The 16548-nt window shown below is 41.4% G+C and overlaps 1 protein-coding gene across 4 annotated transcripts in view; it reads left to right on the top strand.

The window, feature by feature from the left end:
- LOC100380722 (exocyst complex component 2) overlaps positions 1 to 16548 on the top strand; it is a 100530-nt gene that overhangs the window by 70662 nt on the left and 13320 nt on the right. For 3 of the 4 annotated variants that reach the window (XM_082967920.1, XM_082967919.1, XM_082967921.1), the window contains exons 16-23: positions 762 to 883; positions 1507 to 1568; positions 6445 to 6525; positions 7091 to 7144; positions 7693 to 7734; positions 7945 to 8006; positions 8094 to 8160; positions 15859 to 15975. In XM_082967920.1, coding sequence (XP_082824046.1) covers positions 762 to 883; positions 1507 to 1568; positions 6445 to 6525; positions 7091 to 7144; positions 7693 to 7734; positions 7945 to 8006; positions 8094 to 8160; positions 15859 to 15975 — 607 coding nt within the window. The remainder of the gene's footprint in view (positions 1 to 761; positions 884 to 1506; positions 1569 to 6444; positions 6526 to 7090; positions 7145 to 7692; positions 7735 to 7944; positions 8007 to 8093; positions 8161 to 15858; positions 15976 to 16548) is intronic. The other variant, XM_045705934.2, reaches the window with a different exon arrangement.

Below are 16548 nucleotides of genomic sequence, written 5' to 3'. Positions count from 1 at the left end.
TTTCGCAGCAAAGTACGTTCATCTCTAGGAGACAGAACGTGTCTCCTTCCAGAGCGGTATGACGCCTGCGTGGTCCCATGGTGTTTATACTTGCGTACTATTGTTTGTACAGATGAACGTGGTACCTTCAGGTGTTTGGAAATTGCTCCCAAGGATGAACCAGACTTGTGGAGGTCTACAATTTCTTTTCTGAGATCTTGGCTGATTTCTTTTGATTTTCCCATGATGTCAAGCAAAGAGTTGTTGGAAAAATTCCTTGTGTCATGCATGAAGTAGATGTCCTAACCAACTTGCCAAAACTATAGTTTGATAACAAGAAATTTGTGGAGTGGTTGAAAAACGAGTTTTAATGACTCCAACCTAAGTGTATGTAAACTTCCAACTTCAACTGTTTATACAAATGAAAGCAAGGTTTGAATTTATTATGTTTTAGTCAAATATTATATCTGTTTTGCATTCTTGCGGTCAATTTGCAGTTTGCAGTCTACAAATGATTAGTAATTATGTTTCACCCCCCCGACCGTCCAATCAAGATAAAATCGCCCCGCGGCTGAATCTAATTGATGATCCGTGATGTAGTGTGTGGGTGGGTGTCAATGTGTGTGTGTGTGTGTGTGTGTGTGTGTGTGTGTGTGTGTGTGTGTGTGTATGTATGGGTGTGTGTGTCAATGAAGGTATACCCCATATTCCTGACCCCCAATCCCTCCTCTCTCTCTCTCTCTCTCTCTCTCTCTCTCTCTCTTTTTCTCCCACGTCTTCAGAGTAATTTTTGAGGCTCTGGTAGCTCTCGAGATCCCCAATGATCTACTGCAGGTGATCCAGGATCTATTGTTGGAGCTGAGACACCACTGTCTACTGGTCACCCTGCACCACACCGCAGATGGTGAGGAAAGGGAGGATGCAGATGTGGGAGGGGAAGAGGGAGGGAAGAGAGCGAATGAGGAGGGGATCTACTGTTGGAGCTGAGACACCACTGTTGACTGGTCACCCTGCACCACACCACAGAGTGGGAGGGAGGGACTGAGGAGGGGATCTACTGTAGGAGCTGAGACATCAAATTCTACAGGTCATCCTGCCCTCTGCATCCTGGAGAGAGGGGGAGGAGGAAGGATAGAGATGTAGCGAGGTTGGGGGATAGGGGAGAGGAGAAATGGAAGGGGTGAGTTATGTGAGGTTAGAGAAAGTGTTTGTGTTCAGTTAAAGGTGGTTTGTGGTTAACAAGTTTGGTTATTCTGACAGTGGTCCTAGTTCTATAGAACATCTGGGTTGATGGTAACAACTAAAGGTGGTTTTGAAGGTAGTTATACACTAGTTTAGAGGGTCAGTTCACTTTCTACTGCAGTCTTCCTCCAAACAACTCTCACAGTCCTATTTAAAATGTAATGTGAACTGGTCATGAACATTCAGTTGTTAGCCATCTACTACCTAGTAGATCATAAATAATGTAAAGAGTGCCCACATTTGTAGCCTCTACAATCATTCATGTTTTTGTATGTGCTTTGTCAGATGTCAAAAGGGTTGCAGAGAAAGAGGACTGGGTCGTAGACAATGAAGGAATCACCAGCCTGGTAAAGCTATAGTTACTATAATATCCACTCCACTTAGTGATATATCATGATTTATTATGGTAAGATACAGTATGATATAAAATATGACGTGGTGTAATCTACAGTGCATTCGGAAAGTATTCAGTCCCCCTTGACTTTTTCAACATTTTGTTACGTTACAGCCTTATTCTAAAATATATAGACTACCGTTCAAAAGTTTGGGGTCACTTAGAAATGTCCTTGTTTTTGAAAGAAAGGCAAAGAAAAATGGTCCATTTAAAATAACATCAAATTGATCAGAAATACAGTGTAGTCATTGTCAATGTTGTAAATGACTATTGTAGCTCGACACGCATGATTTTTAATGAAATATCTACATGGTCGTACAGAGGCCCATTATCAGCAACCATCACTCCTGTGTTCCAATGGCACGTTGTGTTAGCTAATCCAAGTTTATAATTTGAAAAAGCAAATTGCTCGTTAGAAAAACGTTTCGCAATTAGGTTAGCACAGCTGAGAAATTTTGTTCTGATTAAAGAAGCAATAAAACTGGCCTTCTTTAGACTAGTTGTGTATCTGGAGCATCAGCATTTGTGGGTTCGATTACATGCTCAAAATGGCCAGAAACAAATAACTTTCTTCTGAAACTCGTCAGTCTATTCTTGTTCTGAGAAATGAAGGCTATTCCATGTGAGAAATTCCCAACAAACTGAAGATCTCGTACGACGCTGTGTACTACTCCCTTCACAGAACAGCGCAAACTGGCTATAGTCGGAATAGAAAGAGGAGTGGGAGTCCCCGGTGCACAACTGAGCAAGAGGACAAGTACAGTAGAGTGTCTAGTTTGAGAAACAGACGCCTCACAAGTCCTCATCTGGCACCTTCATTAAATAGTACCCGCAAAACACCAGTCTCAATGTCAACAGTGAAGAGGCGACTCTGGGATGCTGGCCTTCTAGGCAGAGTTGCAAAAAAAAAGCCGTATCTCAGACTGGCCAATAAAAATAAAAGATTAAGATGGGCAAAGAACACAGACACTGGACAGAGGAAGATTGGAAGAAAGTGTTATGGACAGACAAATCTAAGTTGAGGTGTTTAAATCACAAAGAAGAATATTCGTGAGATGCTGAAAAAATGAAAAGATGCTGGAGGAGTGCTTGACGCCATCTGTCAAGCATGGTGGAGTTAATGTGATGGTCTGGGAGTGCTTTGGTGGTGGTAACGTGGGAGATTTGTACAGGGTAAAAGGGATCTTGAAGAAAGCAGGATATCACTCCATTTTGCAATGCCTTGCCATACCCTGTGGACAGCGCTTAATTGGAGCCAATTTCCTCCTACAACAGGACAATGACCTAAAGCACAGCTCCAAACTATGCAAGAACTATTTAGGGAAGAAGCAGTCAGCTGGTATTCTGTTGTCGTGTCTTTGGGTACCATTAAACGGAAGACATGTTTATCAATTAACTCCCTGTAATTATTATCACGCGATTAAACTGATTAATCGTTTAATTGTAATTAACTAGGAGATCGGGGCACCAAGGAGAATATTCAGATTACAAAGTTATAATTTTCCTAACATAACTTTCCTATATTATTATATAGGCCGATTATCTTCTGGTTTAAATGGTGTATTTTACCTCTAGTCCAGTCTCATTCCAAACGTCGTAAATTGTTGTATCTGCACGAACCCAGTCTTTACTAAAATCATCCATACATCAATTGTCTTAAAATCATTTATTTACTACACTAAGTAATTAACAGAAAACATACAAGCAGTAATTATTGTCACAAAGGATTGGTATAGTAATGTGCCCTAATGGCTAACAAGCATGGCTGGTCTGTTAGACAATGGGTCATAAACGGTCAGCTGAGAAGTTACACAGAGTTCATTAATATTAACAATTGACAATTGAAGGCTCACTCATTCGGGAACAATTGCAATCAATACATATTTACGCTCATGTGTCGTCGTGATCCTTGTTCGAGAGTTCTATTCTGTTGGGGAGTTTTGTCCGCGTTCTCTCTCTCTCTCTCTCTCGGTTAGAATGGATCTTTCAGAGCGACATTCATTAATGTCGTCATCGAATGGTTGTTTCGTTGGTCTTCGCATTCAATGATATAATTTACTTAGCTGCAGACTAATAATTAATATCAAAGACTTGTTTTTATTCTGTCGGTATCAATAGTCTAAAAGTTAACCACGTGGTATAGTTCACTTTCAGTAGAGTACTTGGATGGTCAACCTATTAGCCCACTTCTCGCAATGGAGTGGAGGCCTGGTCTGAAGAAATGTAAATCAGGGGGTGTTTTATAGTGCCCATAGAACAGGCTTGTCAAATGACGCCTGGACCTGTATGGGTCCCTGGGGGCGTGCCTATGACTGAGTTAGATTTGGTTACAGAAATACAATTCTATCACATTACATCAGTACAATAGCATCTCATGTGTATTATAAAAGGTTTATCCTTATTAATACATTCTATACAACCATTAAGTTGCAAGTCTCAAGCTGATGCTATTATATAAACAGTTTTATGGTAATATGGCTATATTGTCTCTTCTGAGTATCACAAAATTGTACCAAGCGGATCAGTTCGTAGCTGGATTCTTCACCAATCTTCCATACCTTCTCCAGAACACAAAATGTCGCTTGGCTCTCCAATTCTATGAGTTGGAAGAATTTCCTGTGTCTCTCTATGGGCCATGTGGCCAGAGACTCTCCTGGAATTTTAGAGTTTTGACAACCCTTTACACACAGGGTGGATTGGGGGGGAAGGTAGGTTGGGTGGTGGTGCAAAAGGGAGGGGTCAACTGTCCTCCCTGTACCAAAAGAGGCCAACGTCATGACACTCTATAATGGAGTGGCCAGCACAGTCACCGGATCTCAACCCTATTGAGCTGTTGTAGGAGCAGCTTGACCGTATGGTACGTAAGAAGTGCCCATCAAGCCAATCCAACTTGTGGGAGGTGCTTCAGGAAGCATGGGGTGAAATCTCTTCAGATTACCTCAACAAATTGACAACTAGAATGCCAAAGGTCTGCAAGGCTGTAATTGCTGCAAATGGAGGATTCTTTGACGAAAGCAGAGTTTGAAGGACACAATTATTATTTCAATTAAAATCATTATTTATAACCTTGTCAACATCTTGACTATATTTCCTATTCATTTTGCAACTCATTTCATGTATGTTTTCATGAAAACATTTCTAAGTGAACTCAAACTTTTGAATGGTAGTGTATGTGTGTATGTATATATATTTTTCTCATCAATCTGCACACAATACCCCATAATGACAAAGCATCTCGTTTTTTGGAAATTTTTGCAAATGTTTTATAGATAAAAAAACATAAGTATTCATACCCTTTACTCAGTACATTGTTGAAGCACCTTTGGCAGTGAATACAGCCTTGATTCTTCTTAGGTATGACGCTACAAGCTTGTCACACCTGTATTTGGGGAGTTTCTCCCATTCTTCTCACCAGATCCTCTCAAGCTCTGTCAGGTTGGATGGGGAGCATCGCTGCACAGCTATTTTCAGCTTTATCCAGAGATGTTCAATCGAGTTCAAGTTCGGTCTCTGGCGGGGCCTCTCAAAGACATTCATAGACTTGTCCCGAAGCCACTTCTATGTTGTCTTAGCTGTGTGCTTAGGGTTGTTGTCCTGTTGGAAGGTGAACCTTCGCCCCAGTCTGAGGACCTCAGCGCTCTGTAGCAGGTTTTCATCAAGGATCTACCTGTACTTTGCTCCGTTCATCATTCCCTTGATCCTGACTGGTCTCCCAGTCCTTGCCGCTGAAAAACATCCCCACTGCGTGATGCTGCCACCACCATGCTTCACCGTAGGGATGGTGCCAGGTTTCCTCCAGACGTGAGGCTTGGCATTCAGGCCAAAGAGTTCAATCTTGGTTTCATCAGACCAGAGAATCTTGTTTCTCATGGTCTGAGAGTCTTTTAGGTGCCTTTTGGCAAACTCCAATCGGGCTGTCATGTGCCTTTTACTGAGGGGTGGCTTCCGTCTGGCCACTCTACCATAAAGGCCTGATTGGTAGAGTGCTGCAGAGATGGTTGTTCTGAAAGATTCTCCCATCTCCACAAAGAAACTTTAGAGCTCTGTAAGAGTGACCATCGGGAAGAGCTGCTCTAGGAAGAGTCTTGGTGGTTCCAAACTTCTTCCACTTAAGAATGATGGAGGTCACTGTGTTCTTGGGGACCTTCAATGCTGCAGAAATGTTTTGGTACCCTTCCCCAGATCTTTGCCTCCACTCAATCCTGTCTTGGAGCGCTACAGACAATTTCTTCGACCTCTTGGCTTGGTTTTTGCTCTGAAAGGAAAGGGAAAGGGGGTTACCTAGTCAGTTGTACAACTGAATGCCTTCAACTGAAATGTGTCTTCTGCATTTAACCCAACCCCTCTGAACCAGAGAGGTGCGGGGGGCTGCCTTTATCAACATCCACGCCTTCTGCGCCCAGGGAACAGTGGGTTAACTGACATGCACTTTCAAGTGTAGGACCTTATATATACAGGTGTGTGCCTTTCCAAATCATGTCCAATCAATTGAATTTACCACAGACTCCATTTACGTTGTAGAAACATCTCAAGGATGATCAATGGAACAGGATGCACCTGAGCTCAATTTCGCGTCTCATAGCAGTGTCTGAATACTTATGTAAATAAGGTATTTAAAAAAAAAAAATGTTTTAATACATTTGCAAACATTTCTAAAAAAAACAGTTTTGCTTTGTCATTATGGGGTATTGTGTGTAGATTGATGAGAACAAATTATAATTGTATCAGTTTTAGAATAAGGCTGTAATGTAACAAAATGTGGAAAATGTCAAGGGTTCTGAATACTTTCTGAATACACTGTATGTATTCGATCTGTGTGTTGTGAGCAGCCGGCCCAGTTTGAGCAGTGCATGGTGCAGATGCTTCAGTCACTCAAAGAACCCATGGAGACCAAACCTGGGGAGGTCAATGTAAGGAACACCCACATATTACACTATCCCAGAATCTCATTCATCTATGTGAACTACAGGTAACTGCCAAAATTAGGGAAACACCAACATAAAGTGTCTCAATGGGGTGTTGGTCCAACATGAGCCACCAGATCAGCTTCACTGCACCTTGGCATAGATTCTCAGGCTTCGCTCCATAATCTCCTTTAAGTGTTCAATTCGGTTGAGATTTGGTGAATGAGACACACACACACACACCCTTTAAACCCCCTATGCTCCTTTGAGACCCCTCTTTCAAAGTCACTGAGATTTCTTCTAGCCATAGTAGCCAAAATAATGGGCAACTGGACATTTGTATACATGACCCCTAAGCATGATGGGATATTAATTGCTTAATTAATTGACAAACCACACCTGTGTGGATGCACCTGCTTTCAATATACATTGTATCCCTCATTGACTCAAGTATTTCCTTTATTTTGGTAGTTACCTGGATATGTTGTTGTATTGGACCACGTTACAGTGTGATAGTTGATTTATGCGGCTGAGTGTCCTGTCTCACCTTGCTCTCCTCTCCTGTCTTCAGATCCTCCAGTTGGATCAGGACCAGGCCTCAGAGCTCTGTGTGGACATCATAAAGGTACTGTACAGTCACTACAGACTAGGTTTACAGTATATTTTACTACAATAATACGAAGTAGAGATTCATATTACAGTATAGTTCAACATAGGAATCCCTTCAATTTACTGGTAGTTTAGCATGAAGGTATGGTATGAATGTCACTAGAGAATACGTTTATTGTATATTTCACTCTGTCTACACTGAAGGGACTCACACAGGTCGTCTATAGGCTACAATGCAGAAGTCCGGTAGGCATTTAGGGACAGTTTCCAGGACACGGATTAAAACTAGTTCTGGACTTTCAATGGAGAATCTCCACTGAGATTAGTCTATCTATGTTCGTGAAACTGACCCTTAGATTATTGTAGACTTTTTACCTTTGTAGCATGAAGGGGCCAGGAAGCTCTGTGAGAGGATCATGAAGGTACGGTACAAAGTGGAGTCAAGGATTACATCATATTTCACCATAGAAATACCAACAGAATCTAGTAGTTTACTGTAGGTCTTCAGTGCACAAATTCAGTTAAAATTCATTAGACATGTAGATGATGTTACTTTCCGAGCAGGTTCGAGAGCAGGTGGAAAAGCTCTGGAAGGACATCAATAAGGTATGGTACAGAGTAGATAGGAGACTAGGATTACACTCGTATTACACCAAAGGAATCACTACAGATTCTAGGTAGTTTTACTGTAGGTTTACAGTGCAATCCATTCACCCCATTCAGTAGACATTTAGAATATAGAACACTGTTAGTGTTGTCTAGGTGTGTCTGAGTAACTGATCTGTATATGTGACTGACCTGTAACACCTATTCCAGGTGTTCATCAACTGCCTGGAGCAGCTGAGCACTAAAACAGACAGAGACATCGACACCTCACAGTGAGTACAGGCAGGGACTTTACTTCCAGTGTCCTTTTGTGTGTCTGCATTAGTGTGTTTTAAACTCTTCTGTGTGTGTGTTCTCAGTATGTCTGTGGACCTGGCCTCTCCAAACTTGTTCAGTGGCATTCAGGAGGACTTCTGTCCAACACTGGTACGAAAATCTTATTTTTCTCATTCTGAGACTATAGACCTCAATCTCACTCTACAGGATTACCAATGTCAGTAAGTGTTCTCAATGAGGGTTCTTTCTCGCTCTCTATCTCTCTTACAATCTCACCCCACTACACACACACACAAACAAACAAACAAACACACACACGCATATGTATCTCCTTCACTAGCAAACCAAACCACTCTGTGTTATGATGCTGTTTCCTGGTTGTGGACAGGAAGCAGGCCCAACCTTATTTCCTGTAAATACTATATGTTGAGATGAGAGTGAATGGCATGGGTGTTGTGGTGGGGGGTGTGATGACAAAGAGGAGTGTGTGTGTGTGTCGGGTGTTTCTGGTAAATAGAGCAGGGGGCAGACAGGGTTTCCCCTAATCTCTAGCAGGGGTGAGACTGACAGCCAGGCAATATTCAGAGCAGATGCCCAGAGTTTATTTATGAGCACCAACGCTTGATGAATAGTGCATAAACCATTGTAAATGATTAATTGCATGAAGAAATATTCATGGTAATATACTTTATAAACATTTTTTTATTTAACCTTTTATTTAACTAGGCAAGTCAGTTAAGAACAAATTCTTATTTACAATGACGGCCTACTGGGGAACAGTGGGTTAACTGCCTTGTTCAGCTCGGGGATTCGATTCAGCAACCTTTCAGTTACTGGCCCAACAGTTTCAACGATTTTACTGAGTTACAGTTCATATAAGTGAATCAGTCAATTGAAATTCATTTATTAGCCCCTAATCTATGGATTTCACATGACTGAGCAGGGGCGCAGCCATGGGTGTGCCTAGGCCAACCCACTGGGGAGCCAGGCCCAGCCAATCAGAATGGGTTTTTCCCCTCAAAAGGGCTTTATTACAGTCCAAAATCCTCCTCAGTTTCAAAATACTCCTCAGAAACCGGATGTGGAGGTCCTGAGCCGGCCGTAGTTACACGTGGTCTGTGGTTGTGAGGCCGGTTGGGCGTACTGCCAAATTCTCTAAAATGATGTTGGAGGCAGCTTATGATGGAGAAATTACCAAACTCTGATGGACATTCCTACAGTCAGCATGCCAATTGCACTCTGTGGCATTGTGTTGTGTGACAAACCTGCACATGTTAGAGTGGCCTTTTATTGTCCACAGACACTGGACAGAGGAACTCTGCCTAGAACGCTAGCATCCCGGAGTCGCCTCTTCACTGTTGACGTTGAGACTGGTGTTCAGTCTCAACGCTTTGCTCACACAAAGCCCCGGAAATAAATTGGTTGCACTGCACAAAGTTTTCATGGGCCTTGTTTTGTGTGCATCTGCCGCAGGTGTCGCATAATCTCTCGGAAGCGGTTGCATGGCATGATCTCTCTGAAAAAGTCCACCCTATACGTATCAGACCAAAATGCCCCATGGACATACAAGAGTGCAATAAATGCTTTGAGCTCATCCATAGACATGTCCCACGTACTGTTTCTTTTTCTGTGCGCATGAGCAACAGTACAATCTCTGATGTGCTACTACATCTGCATGCCACATAAACTTGTCACTCTTTTCTACCCAAACCGTGCCATCCCTCCCAGACTCCTGTCTCATGGTGGCAGTTGGGATCACCGTCTAAGTTGGCTCTGTTCTGGTCTTTCCGCGGTTAGGCTCAGGCATCGGAGGCGGAGGCTCGAATTCAACATCAGAGTCGGATGAAGACTCTTCATCAGCTATGTCGATTTTCAAGCTCAATATCCGTTCCTCTATCCGACTCCAATTCATATAGTCTGTCAGTGCGTCCATTCGTTTGGTTCGGCTTGCCATTCTGAACTACACACCTTCTATGTTACAATCAGTGTCTGATTTGACTCTCCGATGGGAAATTATATACAATTTCCAGCCTTTCATAATAAAATAATTAGACAGCCCACAATTCATCATCATTACACATTTGTTCTAAATTCAATTATCCTCTTCACCCTCATTATTCAGATTAATCTAGTTTAATCACCCTCTTCATCATTCAGTTCATTGAAGTCACATGCACCATTATCAGTTTCTATTTGGTTTCTATCGCCCTTTCATCCATTGATGACAGAATAGCATATTTAAATGTTATTAGGTTACTAGTATTTGCTTAGTAGCCACAGCAATGCTGCCACACGAGTGGTCATGTGCTGAATGCATGGACAGCACGGATATTCTTGGGAAAAGTGAAATTTGTAAATAGAGCTGCACCTCTTGAATTTGAGAGTTATTTGACAAACGTACGCGTCATAGAAGCTGCTCTGTCTGATATTATATAGAAATCAAAATGTTTTACCTGCATGTGACTCTGATGGAGGATTTGACAAAGTGATACACCTTTTCCTCTATCTGTCAATTACAAGATGCGCCCATCTCATCATGTACAATTTGTCAACTGATAGGCCTAATATTGTCACTCATCAGATTATTGTAAATGTTATCTTGTCTATAGGCTAACTCTTATTATGTGTGAAATTAGTTTTGGTATAGTTTAGGTGTAGTTTCAATGGGCCGGCTGTGCAGGCATTGTTTGTTTCCCGCTCATCAACTTGGATAGAGTCAATGAAATGTTTTGCGGTGGACTTCCGGTCGGGCGACGTAAGAAGACATGTTTGAGAGAGGTCCCCAATTAAACTTGTATTTTTACGTTTTTAGACACCGCTGTTCGTTTTTCTGTTGATGTATCGGTTGGTTATATTCTTTTAATCACTTTTTATGGTACCATGAGCAAGACCAACCCGAAGAGAACTGCTACAACCAATACATCGTCAAAGGCCGAACCAACTACTCAAACACCGAAGGTGGCTGCCACGGCCAGCCCTGATGCAGAGTTGGAGGCCTTGTCTATGACCACGCTTGTAGCTGAGCTAGCTGAACAAATAAGTAGCCTAAAAGAGTATATGGCTTCTGTCATCAGCACTTCACTGGCACCTCTCCAAACTTCCGTTGATGCCTTTTGAGAAACATTCAACACTTTTCGGCAACGCCTCACTACACTAGAAGGTTTCTCCACTGACAACACCAAGCATATTGCCGAGCTAGAGGCAGCTGTCTCACATATGAAAACAGCCAACACATCTCTACTTTCCTAGGTAGATTCGTTGGAGAATTATACCAGAATGGAAAATATCCGGATCGTTGAGACTAGAGTCAACCCTCTGAAATTTGTCTCCGACATGCTGGTAGAAGTGATGGGAAATGGTGTCTTTGACAAGCCGCCGGAGCTTGACCGAACACACAGATCCCTCGCCCCCAAACCCAGCTCAGGGGAGCGGCCTAGGGCAATCATAGCCCACTTTCATCTTTACCAAGATTAGGAACGTGCAATGTGCTGATTCTACCTGGACCTGTGTGCCAACCTCATGAAGATGAATTCAAGGACATCAAAACCTGTCTCAACAAGAAGGGGTCAAGTTTCAGCTCCTCGACTTTTCGTGTCTTTTACGAGGTAGAGACCCTTATATTTGACACACTTGCATTCAAAATGCAATGCTAAGGCAAGGGGAACAGCAATACTTATTCAAAGAAAGTACAATTTACCGCTCCTGACATAATATCGGACCCACGGGCGTTTTGTTATGGTATCTGGTTCTCTCTTTCACACCTTTTTGTTTTGCTTGTAAATGTTTATGCTCCCAATTGGGATGATGTTGATTTATTTTTATTTTTTTTACAAACTTATTTCTTTGCTGCCCAATCTCAACTCTCACACTATTTAATATTTGGAGGCGACTAGAACTGTGTGATCCAATTCAAGTCGTTCAAACCCTAGAGCATTTTCTCTCTCAAAAATGTCCAGCGCTTTGTCTACATTTATGAGACTTGCAGGATGTGTAGATCCATGGAGATTCCTTTTTTCCATTAACAAGGAGTTGTCTTTTCACATTTGCATCACTCCAATTCTACAATGGACTACTTTTTCATAGATAAAGCCCTTCTCCCATCTGTAAAGAAAGTAGAATACTCTGCCATTGTTGTTAGTGACCATGCTCCTCTGTCGCTCGACCTCTCATTCTCATTGAACCCATGGAGACTTATCTTTACTTTCAAAGAATTCATTCTGCACCATTCTATCGAATGCAATTGATGTCTTTATTGAGACAAATAAAACAGATTCGATCTCTCCATCTACACTTTGGGAAACACTTGAAGTTGTTCTTAGAGGATAAATAATGTCCTATTCCTCTCTTCTCAATAAACCACGGAAAATTAAACAACTGCAGCTGATCGACGCCATTCTGGAATTAGACGAACAATACTCCACATTTCCATCACCAGAACTTCATAAAGAAAGGCTGAGTCTTCAAACTCAGTACAATTTATTATCCACTGATAAGGCTGAGCAGCCGCTACTTCACGCACGCGGTTTTGTTTACGAGCATGGAGAAAGGGCTGGTCGACTTCTAGCTTATCAACTCAAGTTGAAATCTGCCTCACAGCTGATCCCTCAAATTCCTCGGGTGTTTTAACAGTTAGTCCCACTGAAATCAATAACACTTTCAAAAACATTTTATTCATATCTTTAAACATCAGAATCACCTGAAGACAATTAAATTCTGAATGGTTTTCTTGACAATTTGGAAACTCCTACCAGAGTAGTACAGAGAAGAGGGAGGAAATTGATCAGCTTTTGCAGTTAGATGAGATTATTCATTCCATTACAGCCATGCAAAGTGGGAAATCCCCAGGCCCAGATGGCTAGCCAATCGAATTCTGCAAGTTTTCTGCCAACCTGGCGCCTCTCCTGCTGGAAATGTTGGAAAACACCCTGGACCATGGTGTTTTACCCCAAACCCTGACAGAGGCGTCGATCACACTTTTGTTAAAACCCGGCAAAGGTTCATCTAAGTGTGGTTCATACAGACCGATCTCACTTTTAAATGCAGATGTTAAAATATTAGCGAAATTGCTCGCCTCTCGAATAAAGTCCACTATGACAGACGTCATATCAACGGATCAGACAGGGTTTATTAACGGTTACCATCCCTTTTCTAACATTCAACAGGCATTTGTCAGGGTAGAATGGGATTATTTATTTTCTGTACTGGGAAAATGTGGCTTTGGTGCGAACCTCATTTCCTGGGTCCGACTATTGTACTCCTCACCCAAGGCATCAGTACCTACAAACAAACTTTGTTCACAGTATTTCCCATTATCAAGGGCCATACGCCAAGGATATCCATTGTCCCCTCTGTTACTTGCCCTGGCAATAGAACCCCTTTCTATTATGCTAAAGGCCACACCCTTAATACATGGTATCTACAGATGGGGACTGGAACACAAAGGTTCCTTGTATGCAGATGACTTGCTTTTATATATCTCAGACCCCGAAGAGTGTGTCCCTGATATAGTGGACCTACTGTGTAGGTTTGGTGTGTTTTCAGGTTATAAATTGAGTTTTTCAAAAAATATATGTTTTCCTATTAATGAATTAGCTTTACACATTCCACGAGACACTATTCCATTTTGTATGTCCAAGTCTGACTTTAAATATTTAGGGATCAATATCACCCGTACCTCGTCTTCCCTCCATGATGAGAACTTTATCCCCCTGATTAGCACACTTTAACTGGGCTTTCAGAGATGGAGTATTCTCCATTTTACTTTAGCTGGTAAAGTGAATTGTATTAAGAGGAATGTATTGCCCAAGTTTCAGTATTTGTTCCAATGTCTGTTTTAAATATTTTTTTTAATGGGGCAGTCTGAATCCAAGAATACAAAAAGCATTCCTCCAGAGAGATGTTACACATGGAGGACTAGCCCTTCATAACTTTATGTATTATTACTAGGCAGCGAAATATAGAAAATATTGTTTACTGGCTTCGCACCATAGAAACTGACTGGTGTCAAACAGAAGCAACTCCTGTTTCTCTTCCTCTTTGTCAGCTGTAGTTACCTCCAATCTTTCTATTTTAGCTTCGCACTACATATCCAATCCAATTGTCGTCAATACTCAAAAATATTTTACTGAATTCCGTCAACGTTTTAAATTCTGTGATTTCTCTATTCAAGGTCATATATGTAATAATCGACTCTTCTTTCCAGGCAAATTCAGCTTTTAGACTGTGGCAGTGGAATGGCCTTACTAAGTTTAATTACCTTTATATTGATGGCACCTTTGCTAATTTCGATGACCTTTCTATCTAATTGAATCTACCCCATTCAAGTTTATTTAAGTATTTCCAAATCCGCCAGTTTATGTGCACTCAAAGCCCCGCCTTTCCAATTCTATCACCCGGATCGAGTTTGGATGCCCTTTTTTGAAAACACCTTTTCAACTAAAGTGACTCATCTTCCATATTTTTTAGATAATCGTTCATGTCCCTTGATAACCCGTCACTTAATAAAATCTGATCTGAGTGGGGAAAAGAACTTGGTGGAGAGATCTCTGACAAAGTCTGGAATAGTGCCTTACTTAGGGTAAATGGAAGCTCCTTTTAATCAGCCTTATACAGTTTAAGGTACTTCACTGTATCCATTTCAGTAAGGCCAGATTTACAAATTCTACCCAAACGTGGTACATGTGACCGGTGTAAAAGCTCCTTGGCGGACTTGACTCACATGTTCAGGTCCTGTCCCCGTCTGGTAGGCTATTGGTCCACTATATTTAAAACCCTTTCTGAAGCATTTGATATAGAGTTGCAGCCTAGTACAAAAATTGCTATTTTTGGAGTACCAAACAACAATCCTTCCCTGACCAAAAGACAGCTAGATGCTATTGCCTTTGCCTCTCTGTTGACCCGCAGAAGGAGTTTATTGGATTGTAAATCTATAAATCCACCCTTAGCTTTTCTTTGGCTCAAAGATTTGATGCTGTTACTAAAATTAGAAAAAAATAAGTATACCATTCGAGGGTCAACCAACTCATTTTACTACACCTGGGACCCAACGATATTTTATTTAGACTCCAAACACTTCCTCCAGATTAGTACACTTGGCCTCACCCCCACTCCTTGAGGTTATTGTCAAATTATTGGCTGCCGATTTAAATAGGCATAACACAAACTCCTCATTACACTCATCATTACACTATTGTCTTTCTAAATTAAATCAACCTCTTCACCTTCCTTATCGTTCAGTTAGGCCTAATTTAAATTAAATTGTGAAGTAAGGTGCACAATCATCGCCCATTCACCCATTTTGTCATTTATTCAGTGAGGAGAGAGAGACTCATTAGCACCTGACTGGGTACCAACGTCCTACAGCACATTGTCTTGGCGGGTTAAGTTGGGAATAGGTGTGGGAACAAATGGTAAAAAGGCTAGAAATACTTTTCTGTTTGTGATTTCAAAATTCTGACAAATGAGCAGTGTAAAATACAAACATTTAGGAAAAGTCAGGGAAGGAGCAGGACAGGTTTTTTAGGAAGGGGCTGTTTTTTTAAATGTACAAAATCAAAGGTCAGTGGCCGTTGGCCTATGGCGGTTCTAGTGTTAAGAGTGAACCCTACCTGTTACGCTAATCATGTCAGTAGCTGTTATCATTTAACTTGTATCAGAGGGAAACCTGGAGTGTGTAGTATGCAGTAAAACAGGATATCAGTCAATTCCAGTAAAACAGGGTTAGAGTTGGTGATGAGATTACTGGCAGATAGATGTTCAGAGAACACTCAATATGACAAATCCAATGTTCTGACCTTAAAATTCTGTGTGTTTGTGTGTGTTTGTATGTGTACTTGCGCGTGTGTGTAGGAGCAGCGTCTGCTGATCATCCTCAGTAACTGTCAGTACCTGGAGAAACACACCTTCCTTAATCTGGCTGAACACTTTGAGAAACACGGATTCACCGGGACTGAGAAGATCACACGGGTGAGTAGAGAGGACTCACACACACAACCTTGGGAAGCTGCAACTTTAGCCTTCTGTGTGCCAGAAACAACAAACAGTTAACTGGCCCCTTAGATATTTTGGTGTTTTAGTTTTTGCTGTTCTGTGAAGAAGAATGTTTGTCACCAAAGATATGATGAGAAAGAAGTTTATGTTTCAGGGCAGAGCAATTACTCTCACTTTCTCTTTAAACACTTAAATGTCAGATCTCTGAGTCAGTCTCTTTCTCTCTCTCTCTCTCACATATTGGTTGGATCTTCCCGTAAAAACAGCTGAGCGGCCTGTAGCAGTTGGTTCAAAGCCTCTCAGGGCAGTTTATTGGGTTTTTAAAACCTTGTTTTTGCCTAGGGAACTACACTGCTCAAAAAAATAAAGGGAACACTAAAATAACACATCCTAGATCTGAATGAAAGAAATAATCTTATTAAATACTTTTTTCTTTACATAGTTGAATGTGCTGACAACAAAATCACACAAAAATAATCAATGGAAATCCAGTTTATCAACACATGGAGGTCTGGATTTGGAGTCACACTCAAACTTAAAGTGGAAAAC

This window comes from Salmo salar, chromosome 23, assembly GCF_965601325.2.
Source record: "Salmo salar chromosome 23, fSalSal1, whole genome shotgun sequence".
Lineage (NCBI taxonomy): Eukaryota > Metazoa > Chordata > Actinopteri > Salmoniformes > Salmonidae > Salmo > Salmo salar.
The sequence above is the reverse complement of the archived record's forward strand: the minus strand, read 5'-3'. Positions and strand labels throughout refer to the sequence as shown.